The 15783-nt window shown below is 36.2% G+C and overlaps 1 protein-coding gene across 1 annotated transcript in view; it reads right to left on the bottom strand.

Moving 5' to 3' along the window:
• Positions 1 to 4496: 4496 nt before the first annotated feature.
• MYSM1 (Myb like, SWIRM and MPN domains 1) overlaps positions 4497 to 15783 on the bottom strand; it is a 36550-nt gene continuing 25263 nt past the window's right edge. The window contains exons 13-20 of the mRNA XM_069478001.1: positions 14056 to 14110; positions 13672 to 13722; positions 12907 to 12981; positions 12082 to 12270; positions 10904 to 11036; positions 6773 to 6878; positions 6547 to 6604; positions 4497 to 5543 (exon numbers count right to left, since the gene is read on the bottom strand). Coding sequence (XP_069334102.1) covers positions 5385 to 5543; positions 6547 to 6604; positions 6773 to 6878; positions 10904 to 11036; positions 12082 to 12270; positions 12907 to 12981; positions 13672 to 13722; positions 14056 to 14110 — 826 coding nt within the window. The 3' untranslated portion in view covers positions 4497 to 5384. The remainder of the gene's footprint in view (positions 5544 to 6546; positions 6605 to 6772; positions 6879 to 10903; positions 11037 to 12081; positions 12271 to 12906; positions 12982 to 13671; positions 13723 to 14055; positions 14111 to 15783) is intronic.

A 15783-nucleotide genomic window follows, 5' to 3' on the forward strand; every position in this document is an offset into this window, starting at 1 on the left:
GATCAGTACCAGTCCGTGGCCCCTTAGGAATCAGGCTGCACAGCAGGAGGTGGACAGGCGAGCCAGCAAAGCAAAGCTTCATCAGTATTGACAGCCACTCCCCATCACTGGCATCACGACCTGAGCTCAGCTTCCTGTCAGATTAGCGGGGGCATTAGATTCTCATAGTAGCACAGACCCTACTGGTAAACTGCTCACTCAAGGGAACTAGGTTGTGCTTGAATCATCCCCATCCTGAAACCATTCCCACCCCCCCAATCCCCGCAGAAAAATTGTCTTCCGTGAAACCAGTCCCTTGTGCCAAAAAGGTTGGGGACCACTGCCCTACAGTGCTCAACATAACAAATGTTTGCTGAATTAATGTGGCAGTTTTATTTTTTGCAATTCAATGTGTATATTAGTAACAATTTAGAAAGAATCCAAATGGTCACTTTATTTTCAAATTTTTATTTATATGGAAACTTCAGCATGTTTTACCTTAATTTTTACAAGATAAAAATCCCAAAGCTTAAAATCAGATATTTTATAATATGTCACAATTAAGTATGGGGGAGAGAGTTCAATGATTTTTGAGGAAAATCTTTCATAATTCTAAAAACACAGATATTTACAATATTCTTTAATATAGTTATATACAACATAGCATATTTGAATGTACAAAAGTGTTGAAATCGTTATATTTTATTATAGAACATTCCAAAATTCAAACTAATGAAGAAAGTCCACAAACACTGATAACATTTGGGAAAAAGCAGCAAGTTTATCAATAACCATGCAATATGTCTAGTAAACTTATACATAACACATAATTTACATGTCAAATCCACAAAGATATATGACTGGTCTATTTAAATCATGCTAGAATCTAAATACTATTTTACAATTCATAGGTTTTGACAAGTATTTTGTGGTAATCTATGAAACAGGAATACAAACTATGAAAACATATTTAACAGACTTAATTCTTAAGAGACTATACTTACTAGCAAACCTCAAAGATAGCAAATCAGGCATTTTTTCCCTGAAATTAAAGTTCTTACAAATACATTCATAAACACCAAAGGGAGAAAATAAAAACAATCCATGTATTATGAATTAATTTTACCTTCTCAAACTTAGTTCAATATAGAGCCCTTGGCATGATCACAGCTTCTCTGGGATATTTTTATTTTCTCCTGATTTAGTGGGGAAAACATATTTATTCCTTCTCTTGTTCCAGGAAGGATTTAAGGTGGCTTAGAAGACAAATTCAGAATATACCAGAAAGCACAATTACAGGTTAAATTAAAAGAAAAAAAATAAAGAAAACAGAGGTTGGGGGAACAGCAAACATAAAAACCATTTAAGAAAAGGTCAGGAAATAATATCCTAAAGTATATTACATTTTTCTCCCACAGTGATTTTCTGGAAATACTTAAAAATATATTAATCTGTAAGAAAACTATTAAAGTACTGGCAAACTGTAGATGTACATCAAATCTGTTATATTTTTTATTAACCCTGATGAAGTAGATGATTATAAAAATGAGTGTGCTTTACTTTGTGCTTGGGTAAAAAGTTTTCTTAAATGCCACGATGTGTGTGGCTCTAGATTTAGTCTCTAGCTATTTATTGGTAGAGGAGAGTATAGGTGAAAAAAAATAAAATTTGGGAACTCTAAATTAATTTCTACTGAGAATTCTATTAGTATCAACTGGTGCCTCTTGCTGACTTGCAGCTTGGTGGCTTCAATTCAGGTGGTCAGGTGTGATATGGCTCTTCTGTTGGCATAGGACAGAGCATCAATCCTAGAGCATCCTGACTCTGTCAGTTCCTCCAGGTCCTCTGGCTCAACTCGTCAGACTCAGCAGGAGAAATAGGAAGAAGGTAAACTAAAGAGCACAAGGCCTGCTCAGGCTAGCATGTAGAGACCAGAGTCTCCTCCGCTGCCCAGAGAGCTGCACAGGCTGACTACGCATACAGTCTGCATGTCACGGACCTCACCCCACTCCTGGGGACGGGGCAGGGGAAGTTATGGAGAGAGGCTGAAGGCAGCATTTACCAGTTTCAGGGAAATATGTATGAATGGATATCTTCAACTCTATTCTATAGGCCCAGCTTTCAATAAATGATAGGATGAATGATCCTGTACCTATATCCTGAGAGGTAAGAAGTAGAGGGACTGAGGATAAAGGAAGGGGTTTGAGGGAAATGGGGAGCAAAGAAAGGTAGTAGGATGTTCCCCTTTGAAGTGTGGCATAAGTTTTAAAACTATCAATTAAGGACCAGGACAAAACTATCTATGTGAAGATGAAAATCAACCACTGCCTCCTATCTTTTTTTGAGGAGGAATGGTCCCAAGCAATTCTCCTGAGTTTTGGTCAGGTCAGGAAGGAATGAAGTTCATGTCTGTAGACCTGCGACAGTGGGAACTGCAGTGCTCTTGGATGGAATGGCAAAGGATACCCTAGGGTTTGTGGCAGTGGGGGCAGGAAAGAGAATGACTGCTGTTTTTCCTGTGGTACCCTTTGGAATACAGCAGGGCCAACTTATCCATCAGGCACAGTGCCTCAGGCCCACAGTATATTTTAGAGACCCACACAAATGTTTTAATTTCTTTTATCCTCGTAAGAAAAAAGGGGAACTTTTGGACTGAACAAAAACATTTTAATTTAAAATATTAATAAATTCATTTTATACAAATGCAATTGTAAAATGTAGTTTTAAATTTTGTATGGAATTAGGGGTTCTAAGAAGGCAAAAAGTTACCTAGGGCCCATCAAAATCCTAATGCAGCTCTAAATACAGAGTCAAATCAATTATAGGAAAGGAAACTGAGGATCACTTTAAAAGGATTAAAGGAGAATAGTTCAAAGCTAAAATAATGGAGGGGGAAAGAATCTGATCTTACAGATCTTGCTTCACTGATTTTTCTGATTTATTTATTTATTTATTTATTTTTGAGACAGAGTCTTGCTTTGTTGCCCTGGGTAAAGTATAGTGGCATCATCATAACTCATTGCAATTTCAAACTCCTGGGCTCAAGCAATCCTCCTGCCTCAGCCTCCCAAGTAGCTGCAACTACAGGTATGTACCATGATGCCCTAGCTAATTTTTCTATTTTTAGTAGAGACAGGGTATCACTCTTGCTCAGGGTGGTCTGGAACTCCTGGCCTCAACCCATCCTCCCACCTCCCAGAGTGCTAGGATTATAGGCGCGAGCAACCACGCCCGGCCCTGATTTTTCTGTTTTTGAGTGTTACTTTGGAATTAGATTTTTAAAGAAAGCTAAGTCTAATATTATGGAAGTACTAGTGTCAATTTCCACTAGACAAGCCAGAAAGAAAAAATGTAAGCTCATTATTTTATAGCTATTGTGCAAAAATACGAACAGAATCAGGATGAAAAGACTTGGATGTTTTCAAGTCCTTTCTCCATTTTCTGTAAACATTATTACAGGTAGGTTTTCCTTTGAGACTCTGCCTCCTGAACTTCCTGTATTATACCCCCACTCAGTTCAAAATTTCCTCTGTGCTTCTATAAGGCCCTGGCTCCAATCGCCCTCAGTAGCCTAAGGTTGGCAGTGCCAGGAATGTGGGCACTACAGTGCAAAAATATTTTAAGAATATGACAAAAGAAAAGGAAAGCAAGAAGAATGAATGGGGCAGGAGGGGAAAAAAATAAATTTTAATGTACTAAAATTATACTGTAAAAATAAATGGGAAAGGATTTATAGTAATATATTAACCGTAGTTTTCTAGATAGTAAGATTGAGATATTTGTACTTTATACTTCTCTATATTTTTAAATATATCTTATAAGATAAATGTACTCTATAGTCAGAAAAAAATAGTAAACATTTTAAAAATTGTGCTCTCAAGGCTCTAAACTGAGAATTATCATTTTCGAGTTTCTCACAGTATGGCTTAGGTTAGCAAATATGGTTAACCATAGACATGCAGGAAGACCCAGAATTGAGAACAGAACTTTTAACAATTTCATTACTTTCCATCACCCAAATTCATCAATATTATAGGGAAATGTCAATCAAGAAAACTAATAAACACCACTTTCTAGCATCTGTTTCCCAATGCACAATGAAGAAATAGGTCAAAAGGAAGAAGAGTACAAAGGAATGAATTACTGCTTTTCACAGAATCACAGACCTGAGCTTGGAAGGTAATACTAAGTCATAAAATTTACACCCTTGAATTACTATTTTAAAAAAATTAAATCTCTGATTTATTCAAGCTTTATTATAATTTGCCTCTTTCTCCTAATAGTAAGTAGTGGGAAAAACAAATCCAGTTCAAGGGTTATGATTACCCATGTTCCAGTTAAATGAGGTTTTACTACACACACTGATGTAAATGGACATATAGTTGAAGCTAATTATTTTATGTGTGTGAAATCCATAAAAAAACATTTCAGATATCTGAGAAAATGGCCTATCTTATAGTATTGTTGCTATAAAATAAAATGGAAACAAATTATCTATGACTAAAAACTGGTAATTTGATTCTCTCCTTTAGGTCTCTCCTCTGTTTTCAAGATTTTCTCCTTATGCCTCCTGGCCCCCTATAGCATATCGTTAGATTTACTAATCAGTAGTTCTCAGCCATATTGATTTTATCTCAGTGATCACCCATCCATATCTCATTTGCAACCATAAACAAATCTCATCAGGACTTATGGAGAGAGTGGAAGTGCTTGTTTTTTTCCATTAAATTTTTATTTAAAAAAATATTTTTTTTTTAGAGACAGAGTCTCGTTCTGTGGCCCAGGCTGGAGTGCAATAATCCAATTATAGCTCACTGTAACCTTGAACTACTGGGCTTAAGCGATTCTCCTGCCTCAGCCTCCTGAGTAGCTGGGACTATAGGCATGTACCACATGCCTGGCTAATTTTTAAAAAAATTTTTTGTAGAGATGGGGTCTCTCTATGTTGCGTAGGCTGGTCTCCAACTCCTGGCCTCAACCTCCCAAAGTGTTCGGGATTACAGGCATGAGCCACTGCACCTGGCCAGAAGTGCTTCTGAATGAGATATGAATACCAAAGTGGAACATAAGAAATGGCTAGTTCAGAGAAGACTTAGAGACATATTCTACTTGTCAAGCTGAATACAAAAGTAAAGCAGACCACCCTTGTAAGTTTCACAGCATTGCTTAATAAAGGACTGGAACACTGCAGTGGACCCTGGTTTACAGAACACTCTGATAATATGAAAACAAGTCCATATGTCTTCTTTTCACAAGATTTACATGTAGCAAAGCCTGGATTTTGTGAACTAGAGAAAAAAATACCAAAGCTGTGCCACTGTTCACTAAATTACAATAATTTCAAGGTTCTAACTTTGAAAGCAGGATCTATTATGTCAAGATTAAAATGTCTTACTTTAAAATAATCACATTAACAATTCCTTTGTACAGTTTTCTTCAGGCACTCCATTCACTTGCTTGCTTTTATAATTAGAAAGGAATAAATTTTCTATTTGAGTCAGGAATTCTTCAGCAATGAAGCAATTGGTCACTTTGCTCAGAGTTTTCCTCAGACACTCCAAAAGCTAGTAGAAAAGAAAAGTTCTATATTTAAGTACATAAAAAGCATAATAAGGTTTGCATTACCATCACTACTTCATCCCTTTCCAAACCTCACATTTCCTAATGCTCAAGCGACACACACTCTCCCTAAACACGGTTGAAGATTAACTTGTTCAATAATCATACAACTGGAATGTAGGAAACCACTGTTGAGGAACACAGTTTAGTTCTTTTATCATTTTACATAAGACAAAACTGAGATTGTATATATGATGCTTTCTACTTTGGGAAAATTTGTGACTTTATGCCTTTTTTAAGTAGTTACACTTACAGAGCAAAATAATACTATATATACAAAAAATCTACATACATACAAATGCAGGACTCTACCATTTCAAAATTAGCATGCCACGAGTCTTTTCTTAGAAATGTGCACATAATCTGTTCAATAGCACACACAAAAAAGTGGATGCAACAGAAAGGAGTAAAAAATATTAAAAAGAAACCTAATATATTTAAACTTTCTATTCCTAAGTTGCTACAAAAAAAGACAAATGTTGCCAGTCTACTAGTCTTAACTCATTATAGAAGCAAAAATAAAAGTGAAATAATTCAAAACTCTTATTTTCTACTAGAAAGTTAAATAAAATGACCATTTAAATTTAATTGTTAGATTTATACTATCATTCTTAAAAATGATTAATTGTTAAGGTTGAGATGGAAACATGGTACTTTTGAATAACATGAGAAAAATGTTCTCTATTGTGTATAATAATAATCTGCTAAGAAATTTATCAGCCAACACTGACAAATTTATTCTAAAATAGTATTTTTTCTATGTGCAAGCTTGGGCAACAAAACACATTACTAATTATCTCCTAGAAATTAATTTTAGAAAGGAAAAGGCAATAAAAGAAATATACAGAAAATTATCCACAAAGCATTAGGCATCATGGGAAAACACATCAAGATGAATAGCTTTAGAATCTGTGAACAATGGATCCAATTAAAATGAAGGCAGCTTACTTTCTGCAAACAAGTCAGGTCAGAATCCCGGCGAAAGATTTTATCCATGGGGACCCTGCTGTAGGAAGAAATATGAAAACAAACTGATGAAACAAACTAATCAGTTTTGTAATAAACTATCACTGATGCCATACATCACAATTTTATATTTAACTTGGGTTTTCTCTGAAACATAATTTAATGAGAAACACTGCAGATGTGAAACCATCTCAAACTCAGCACATACCTATGGGACAGCCTGTATTTTTCTATTATCCATCTTGTCTTTTCAAACACTAATTCCCACCGAGGTTCTTCTAACATCTGTTGTACTTCAAATTTGTAAGGTAAGCCTAGAAAACCATAAAAAAAGCACATTTTCATCAACTATTTCTTAAATCTCCAATCTCTTTTTAATCATACTTAAAATTCCCTTCAGCGTTTTTATAACTACAACTTGGCAGACCAGCTGAAGAGCACTTTAAACATAGTGGGCATTCATTAAATATTTATTGCCTGACTGTATTTGGTCTACCAAGCGTATTAATGCCAAGCTATTAATAATAATAAAGAAAAGTAAAAGTGCCATTTTTGTATGAGAATTCTAAGCAAGGCACTGAGAGGTAGGATGATCATATATTTACCACCCAAACGAAGAGACTTTTTCAGAGAAAGGGAGCAATATTAATAATTATGCCAGAACCAAGGGCTTAAATTGAGACCGTCATAGGCAAACCAAGACATATTATAATACCATCCTCCTAGTGATAAGGTTTTTTTGGGGGGTGGGTTTTGCTTTTTTTAATAAACACAGGTTATTAAGCTTACAACAATGCCATAAGGTAGGCAGCATTATTCCTATTTTACAGATGAGAAAACGGAAGCTGAGACAGGTTAAATAATGTGCTCAGGCTGGCAAAGTGGCAGAGTTTGGATGTTAAATACTGGCAGGTCTGCCTGACTTCTGAGCCCATACTCATTCCACATTCCTAGAGGGGCTAATCTAAGACTAGACAGGGAATAAGATTAACTGGGAAGGTGGCAACTGAACTTGAGTCAAAGCTGTCACGCTCAACTCTGGAGGAAAAGAGCCCGAGGAGTAGGCATCATACATATAGCTGGAAAGGAAAAAATATCAAACAATCAGCCACCTTAACAATTTCTCACATAACCTTCAAGATCTTCAGGTAAGTGTTTCTACAGTGTATTAAAAGAAAAGCTCAGCTGATTCATTACCAAAGGCCAATCATAATAACATAATGTGTGCCAGGCTTTAGGTGCTTTACATATGTGAAATCACTTATTAATAAATGAAGTAGCTACCATTATTGTCCTCATTTTTTTTTTATTAAGATCCTGAGTCACAGAACGGTTAGTCTGTTTGTGATCATAACAGAAGAGGTAGAGGCAGGATTTGAACCTAGGTAGTCTGGTTTGAGAGTTTGTCCTCTTAACTTTTTACAATCGGGTTTTTGCCATACTAAGGGTTTTCAAGTAAAAAGATGCCAGCAAATCAGAAGGCAAAGGGAAAAAAAGGCGGGGGGGAGGGAACCATAAGTATATTTCCTCACAATGAAACAAAGCATAGGTTAGTTGTCAAGCTCTAAAATGGCTTTTTTTTTTTCATGTTTTCAGGTGTTTGGAAGGGAAGGAGACAGCAATCCTGATGATGACTGATCTTTTTCATTTCATTTCTCAATTCTCCTCTCCTCCAAAAACTTACAAAGAGTGACACATTATGTAGTACAAGGGACACTAAGCAAACTCCTTTTGGTGATAAAAATCACTTACTTGACATGTTTAGATTACCTACGAAGCACAGATACTGGCTATAATAGTAACTACGTATTGAAAACCTATTATTTGCTAAACACTTTACACACATTATTGACAGTCCCTGTAACTACCCGCCCTGTAAGCAAGATATTTAGTAATTTTTTCTCATTTTACAGATGTAGCAAAGGAGAATGAAAGAGTAATCTGCCCAAGGTAATAACCAATAAATGTTACAACTAGGATCTGAATCCAATTGAGTGACTCCTACTCTTAATGAAAGTTGAAAATAGAAACAAAGCAAAGAAAATAATGCATTTGCAGTCTGTGCTGATGAAAACCACACAAACACAAACTACATACAGTTCTCTTTGGTATGAGTAAGAATACTTCTCTAAGTTAAGAAAAGGCAATAAAGTCAGTAAAAGTTTCCTTTTATACAGAATATTTTTATCCACTAAAATATCAGAAGAAAATTAATCATTAAGTGTACTTCCTGCTTGTACAGAAAACACTTACCTATTCTATTAGAGATATTTTAAAGATAGGACCTGAATTAAAAGTACTGTAGTACAAGGTACAACATGGCTTCTAATAAACCTTAATTCTTGTACCCAGAGGATTCCTATGAGGAGCAAAGGACTAAAGGATTGAGATCTGATACGCAGTGTTAACAGTAGACGGTCATTTATAAGGCAGCTCTGGTCAACAGTTTTCTGCAATGACGGTAACACAGAATACCTTGTGCTGTTGTCCAATGGTAGCTCATGTGAGCATCGTGTACGGTTCCCTCCAATCCTTTCAAGTGGTTCTTTCCCCTGCCTGGGCTAGTTTCTTCACACGCATGTGCTGATATATGTTTTGCTAAATACTCAAGGGGTAACTTCTACACATCTCCAGAGTTCGCTCTCTATTATTCAGCTTTCTGTTCTCTGGGGCTCTGTTCTGTAAATTTAGCTGCCTCTGTCTTCTTAGTCTCCTCGCCTCCATCACCTCAGAGAGTCTGCCAAGCTTTGGGTGACTTCATCCTCCTGTGTCTTACCTGGAAACTCCCTTCAGTCAGTAAGCTAGGAAAATTTTGGCTCACTTCCTTCATTTCCCATCTCTTGGCAATCATATCCCTTTGCTGCCTGATGCTGTGTCCTAAATACCATTATTTTATATATTTCATCCAGTTTTTTGGTTGTTTCAGACAGGTCCTTATTACTTCATTTTGGCCAGAAGTAGAATTCCACAAACTAAGTTTTAAATTTAATGTAAATCTAATGAATTTAAACTTAAAGTCAAATCAGAGTAGAGGCTCACTACCAAAATCTAGCAGACTGTGAGATTAAGAAATGATTTAAAGTAAGAATAAGTTAATTGTGATCCTTCATTTTAAAAAATTATACAATGTCAAAGAATAATGTATATTATGTGCTATGGTCAAAATGTACATTCTGGACTAAAGCTAATGCCAGTTTTATCCGTTCAATAAAAACCCACAGAGTGTTAGCCACCTCCTAGATGCAAGGCAATTGATTAGGTGATACTGCGGATACAAAGACAAGTAAGACCAAAACATAGTTCCTGTTCTTCAGGTGCTCAGTTTAACACAACTTGCTAAGTAGACAAATTACATTAAACGACAAAAGCAACTATGAAAGCAGAAAAACAATATTGCAAACGTACAAAGAATTGAGCAACTAATAACAAACACCGTCCGGGTAGTGCTGGAAGTCTTTACCAAATAGAAGGCATCCAAGTGAGATCATTAAGAATGAAGAAAAATTAATTATTAAACAAACATTCATTTAGTACCTACTTTATACCAGACCTTGTGCTAGAAATAGGATAGAAAAACAAATATAATATAGTATCTACCTAGAAAGAGCTCATGCATCTAATGGGCAAGAGTGCAATGTGGTAAGTGCAGTAACGGTGTCCAGAAGAGTGCCTGAACTGTAACAATGGTAGTAAGGATAAAGAGGAGAGAATAAATATCCTAGAGATGCTTACTGTTTCTTCCAATCATTTCCTTTCTATCCACCTCCCTTCCTTTTCCTAGATGGCTGTACTAATTCCCTATCCAGTCAGAAATGATGGGACCACAAGTGCATATAAACCTCAGAACAACCAAGTCAGATGATGGGCTATGCCAACCAAATTCTTTCTTGAAGTAGAATGGGAACTAAGAGATACAAAAATAGAGTTAATTAATAATGATCTTAAACTGGGAGGTGATGGAGAGCTGGTGGTCGTTTTTTTTTTCATTTGTATTCCATCACAGAGAAAGCCAGTTTGCATTTATAAAAAATTTTCATGAGCAAAGAGACTGTTCTGTTTATTAGAGTGCCTAGCATACACACTGCTTGGCCCTAACTTTTCTCCATGTTTTAATTCTTTTGCCCAGTGGCCATGATAACACAGTGGAGACCTGAATATAGCAGGATATTATGAAAGGGAAGAGGGTGGCTGTACTAGATGACACCCAAACAGAAATTCCTTAGTTGAGGGTATAAACTTTTCCATTAAATACTTGTGAATAGTTGTAAATTCTCTGATTTGTAAAACTCAAGGAAATGAGGGCAGAAATAGGATGAAGTTATTTTTGTTGAAAACTTACGATAGGAGCCATCTGGGCTAATTTCCTCACTTATAACCAGGCAGGTAATCTGAGAATATGGTAAGGGATTGTTTCGATTATAGGGACTAACAATCATTCCAATGAACTTTGCACCTCCTCTGGAGAAGTAACTCTACAATTACAAGAAAAGTATAATTAGTTTCAACTATATTAATTTAAAAGTCAGTATTTATCCATACTAACATTTTAGACATCTAATGGGGGAAAGTGAAACAAAAAGGTACATTAAAAACTTCACATCCTGACAGCAACTAAAGGAAATGCCTTCTATACTCATTTCACACTGTAAATTTTTCAGGCCAGTATGTGTTCAACCCAATGACCTGTAAAAAAAAAATCATGTGGCCTGCAAAACCTACATTTGCCGTGAATATATTTACTAATCATATTCACTGTCCTATAGCTGTAATACTTATCAAATGGTAATAATGTACAAATAGCTGCCTACAGCAAAAACATTCATGTATGAAGGCCGGGCGCGGTGGCTCACGCCTGTAATCCTAGCACTCTGGGAGGCCGAGGCGGGTGGATTGCTCAAGGTCAGGAGTTCGAGACCAGCCTGAGCGAGACCCCGTCTCTACTAAAAATAGAAAGACATTATATGGACACCTAAAAAAATCTATATAGAAAAAATTAGCCGGGCATAGTGGCGCATGCCTGTAGTCCCAGCTACTCGGGAGGCTGAGGCAGTAGGATCGCTTGAGCCCAGGAGTTTGAGGTTGCTGTGAGCTAAGCTGACGCCACGGCACTCACTCTAGCCTGGGCAACAAAGTGAGACTCTGTCTCAACAAAAAAAAAAAAAAAAACATTCATGTATCAAACATAAAATCAGAGAATAAAAGAAAACTTTTTTTCAGAGATGAAAAATACATTATGTTTCTGATTATTTCAGTTATCCCTAGTCCTTTTCCTGGTCTTTCCCATCAATTTTTAAAGGCTCTGAGAGTATTTAAAAATAGTTAGTTAATAATGACCTTAAACAAGGTCATTACTCTTGCAATCAGAAAAAAAGGCGAGTTCTTTCAAAACCCCACATATAAAGAATATTAGAAATGCAATACTAAAACTGTTAAAAGTTTATTTAATAGAAAGCAATGGGGGTGTGGTAGATGTGCAATCACTTACAGAATATACACACATAATACCTACAAACATACCTGATATTTAGCTTGTGTATCAATATCTCGTAAGGAAGGATTAGGGTCAAACGCAGGATGAGAATGATACCATCCAATAACACTGTAGCCTCTAACAGCCAAGGTTTCTGAGGCCTGTGTTTGTGATACAGGATCCATTTCGCACTGTAGTCCTGTACTCAGACTGTTACATGGTTCTGCTGCACAGACCTAAGATGGATTGATTCTCATATGATTATACCAAAATCTTGTTAATTCTGTTATTTTAATGTTTCAATTCTTTCATACATAGAAACAGAAATTTTTCAAGGCCAAGACTTTTATTTGACTACATCGTAGGCAGCCTGTAACTTGCAAATGACTTATATTCCAAAAGTATGATTGTATGCTAGGAACTTAGCATGCCTTTTTCTATCCAAACACGGTCATAATAATTGTTAGTTTTCCAGGTCAGCTTACATAATACCTGTACAAAGGTATTTTTTCAATGACTCCTATTACTTATGACAGTAACTGCAACAGAATGATGTATACTAACTTTCAACTACAAGTGTTAGTACATAGTTCTGGCCTCTTAGGAGGTATCGCTTTTTGTTGGTAAAGGTAATGAGGAGCCAAGGCCTGGCAGTGTTCTCTCTTGGTGGTAAAAAGAAACAGGTGCTCAGTATAAGGAATTTTAAGTCACTTCTGGGAATTTATAACTTGCTACATTTGCATATTCTCACACATATCCTAAGGAAAGTCTATATTTTAATTATACTCATTGAATTTTATAAAAATATTTGGTATGAAAGCAGGACTAAATAATAATTAAAACATTTTTTTTTTTTTAAAGAGAGAACTTACTTCAACTATTTTATCAACTTCTGAGTATCTTCCTCCTAACAGACCAATCACTTCTGCCATAGAAACATGAGCATGCTAAAAGAAATACAAGACACACTTAGCCCAAATGCACAAACTCACCTGACAAAAAACCAAAATAAAACTCACTTATCATACGAGAGTCATTTACAAGTATGGTAATTATGCTTTTCTAAAATTAAGTAGCACACAAGAAAAACTACATGCTAAGATTTCAGGTCTATCTTCACTGCCGGCTGAGAAGCTTTCAACCAAACACTACAACACTCCCAGACTCTACCTTTTCACTCACAAACTGAAAACACCATTTGCTCTCCCTGTTCAGGAGAGGTATAACGATAAAAAGTAAAAATCACTGAGTCCCTCTACAGGAAAACATCGCACAGGAACACAAAACTGTTGGAGGTATGGGAAATTGAGTGCAAACAAGGAATCTCCTAATTACAGGACTTGGGCTTTGTTTCGGTGATCTAAAAGGCAGCAGACACAAGATATTAGGAAATGAAAATAAGGTTAATGATGATAAACAGTCTGCAAAAACTCACATTAATTTATTTTCTCTAAAATATGGAAACATGCAATTGTTTGGCTTTTCTCCAAAAGAAAAGACTTATTTTTAGATTCCTTGTAAAAGAGGATAGTTAAGATCCAAAATACACGTCTTCCATACTCTGTCTTATGCCTGCAATAAAAATACACAAGAATAGAAATCAGAATAACTAAGTAAACACAATAGATTATCCTTACCAAATCCATTATTAAAAGTGCTTCTGAAGCCACTTTCACCTGAAATGGTTCCTGAAATATAAAAAAAAAAAAGTGGGGGAGCATAAAAATAGAGATTTTATTCTCCCCAAATGAAATGTCCACCCTTTTCTCCTTTAACTACCCCACCAAACTGTTAGCACTAATCAAGGCTCAGAGCAAACTGGACTTTTAAAAATTACCATTCACAACCCCAGTAGGGAGAAATTCTCTTATTTTCCATCTGTATCACTCATCTGACCCTTAATATTCTTGGCCTCATCCAGCCTTTTCACATATATATATCTTGCACATATAAAGATAAGTTTTTCCTGTCTGACAGCAATGGGCACTTTTTATGGTCATTCATTAATACATAAATAGTACCTGCTTTTCTTCACTGAAAAAATTACAAGGTATCAGCTGGAAGGGATCAAATGAGCTAAAAAAGAAAAAAAAATCATTTTTAATATAATCTCAATAAGATTAATAAAATAACATTTATTCACAAATTTGAAAGCATGTATCAATAACCTAAACCCAAATTCTGTTTGAATGAGAAAAACATTAAACTAAGATAATTTCTTACGACATTCCATCAACCCTTTCAAATGAAGCATTGTTTTTACAAAACAAAACAAACTAGGAACTTTGAGAGAAAGTTATTCTGTTGTCTTAATTTCCTTTAACATCCAAAGAGAAACCACCAAATGTATGTTCTACACTTGAGGTCTCCAACCCCCAGCCCACAGACCGGTACAACTCTGTGGCCTGTCAGGAATCAGGTCAAACAGCAGGAGTGAGCAGTGGTGAGTCAGTGAAGTTTCATCTATATTTACAGCTGTTCCCCATCACTTGCATCACATCACTGCCCGAGCTCCGCCTCTGCCCTGCCCCCACCTTCCGTGGAAAAATTGTCTTTCATGAAACCGGTCCCTGCTGCCAAAAAAATTGGGGACCACTGATCTACACTAAAAGCAGGTTCCAAAAAGTTCAATGAAAATGTAACTAATTCCCTGACATAAGATCTGAAAGAAAGTTCAAGAAAGATGGAAGTTTTTCAAAAACACTTCTGTAAGTACAATAATGTGCCCACTATAGAGTAGGGACTCAATAAATATTTTTTTGAATGAATGAATGACAAACAGTTCTGCTAAAGAAATTAATGTATTAGAAAGTCCTGTGATAAGCTCTTATTTTAAAATGAAAAAGTAAAAAGAGATGAAAAGGAGAAAACCTAGGCAAGGCTAGATAAAAAAGCATGTGTAAATCTGAGAGAAGGCCGGGCGCGGTGGCTCATGCCTGTAATCCTAGCACTCTGGGAGGCCGAGGCGGGCGGATTGTTTGAGCTCAGGAGTTCGAGACCAGCCTGAGCAAGAGCGAGACCCCATCTCTACTAAAAATAGAAAGAAATTATATGGACAGCTAAAAATATACATAGAAAAATTAGCCGGGCATGGTGGCGCATGCCTGTAGTCCCAGCTACTCGGGAGGCTGAGGCAGGAGGATTGCTTGAGTCCAGGAGTTTGAGGTTGCTGTGAGCTAGGCTGACGCCATGGCACTCTAGCCCGGCCAACAGAATGAGACTCTGTCTCAAAAAAAAAAAAAAAATCTGAGAGAAAAGTTCAAAAATCTTTGACCAGTAAAGAATCAAGGCTTGAGAAATATATTAAGAACAAAAAAAAGGTTTTGTTAGGCTATGTTCAGGGAAAGAAAAGCACATAGGAATATGTTCATGTTAACACAACTGGTAAAGAGCAGGATAATTCAGTTCCTAGTCAACCAAAGAGACTGTTAGCTCTGAGAGAACAGATATTCTGTTTTGCTTAACACTGTATCCCAAGAATATTGCCTGACATATATTAAATATAGATGTTCAAAAATATCTGTTAAACAAAGAAGACCTATAAAGTAGAAAGTGCTTAATCAACACAACAAAAAAGAAACTAAAGGCCCAGATAGATGAGAAAATAAATAGCAGAAGAACATCTCAGAGGATTTAAGAACCATGAACTGCTGTCAATGTTTGTTGAGGAGCTACAGAGAATGGGAAATTAAAGGACTAGAAATAGGCAATTATTGGGCTTACTAACAATTAGTATCCATCAAACAGAG

This window comes from Eulemur rufifrons, chromosome 8, assembly GCF_041146395.1.
Source record: "Eulemur rufifrons isolate Redbay chromosome 8, OSU_ERuf_1, whole genome shotgun sequence".
Taxonomy (NCBI): Eukaryota; Metazoa; Chordata; class Mammalia; order Primates; family Lemuridae; genus Eulemur; species Eulemur rufifrons.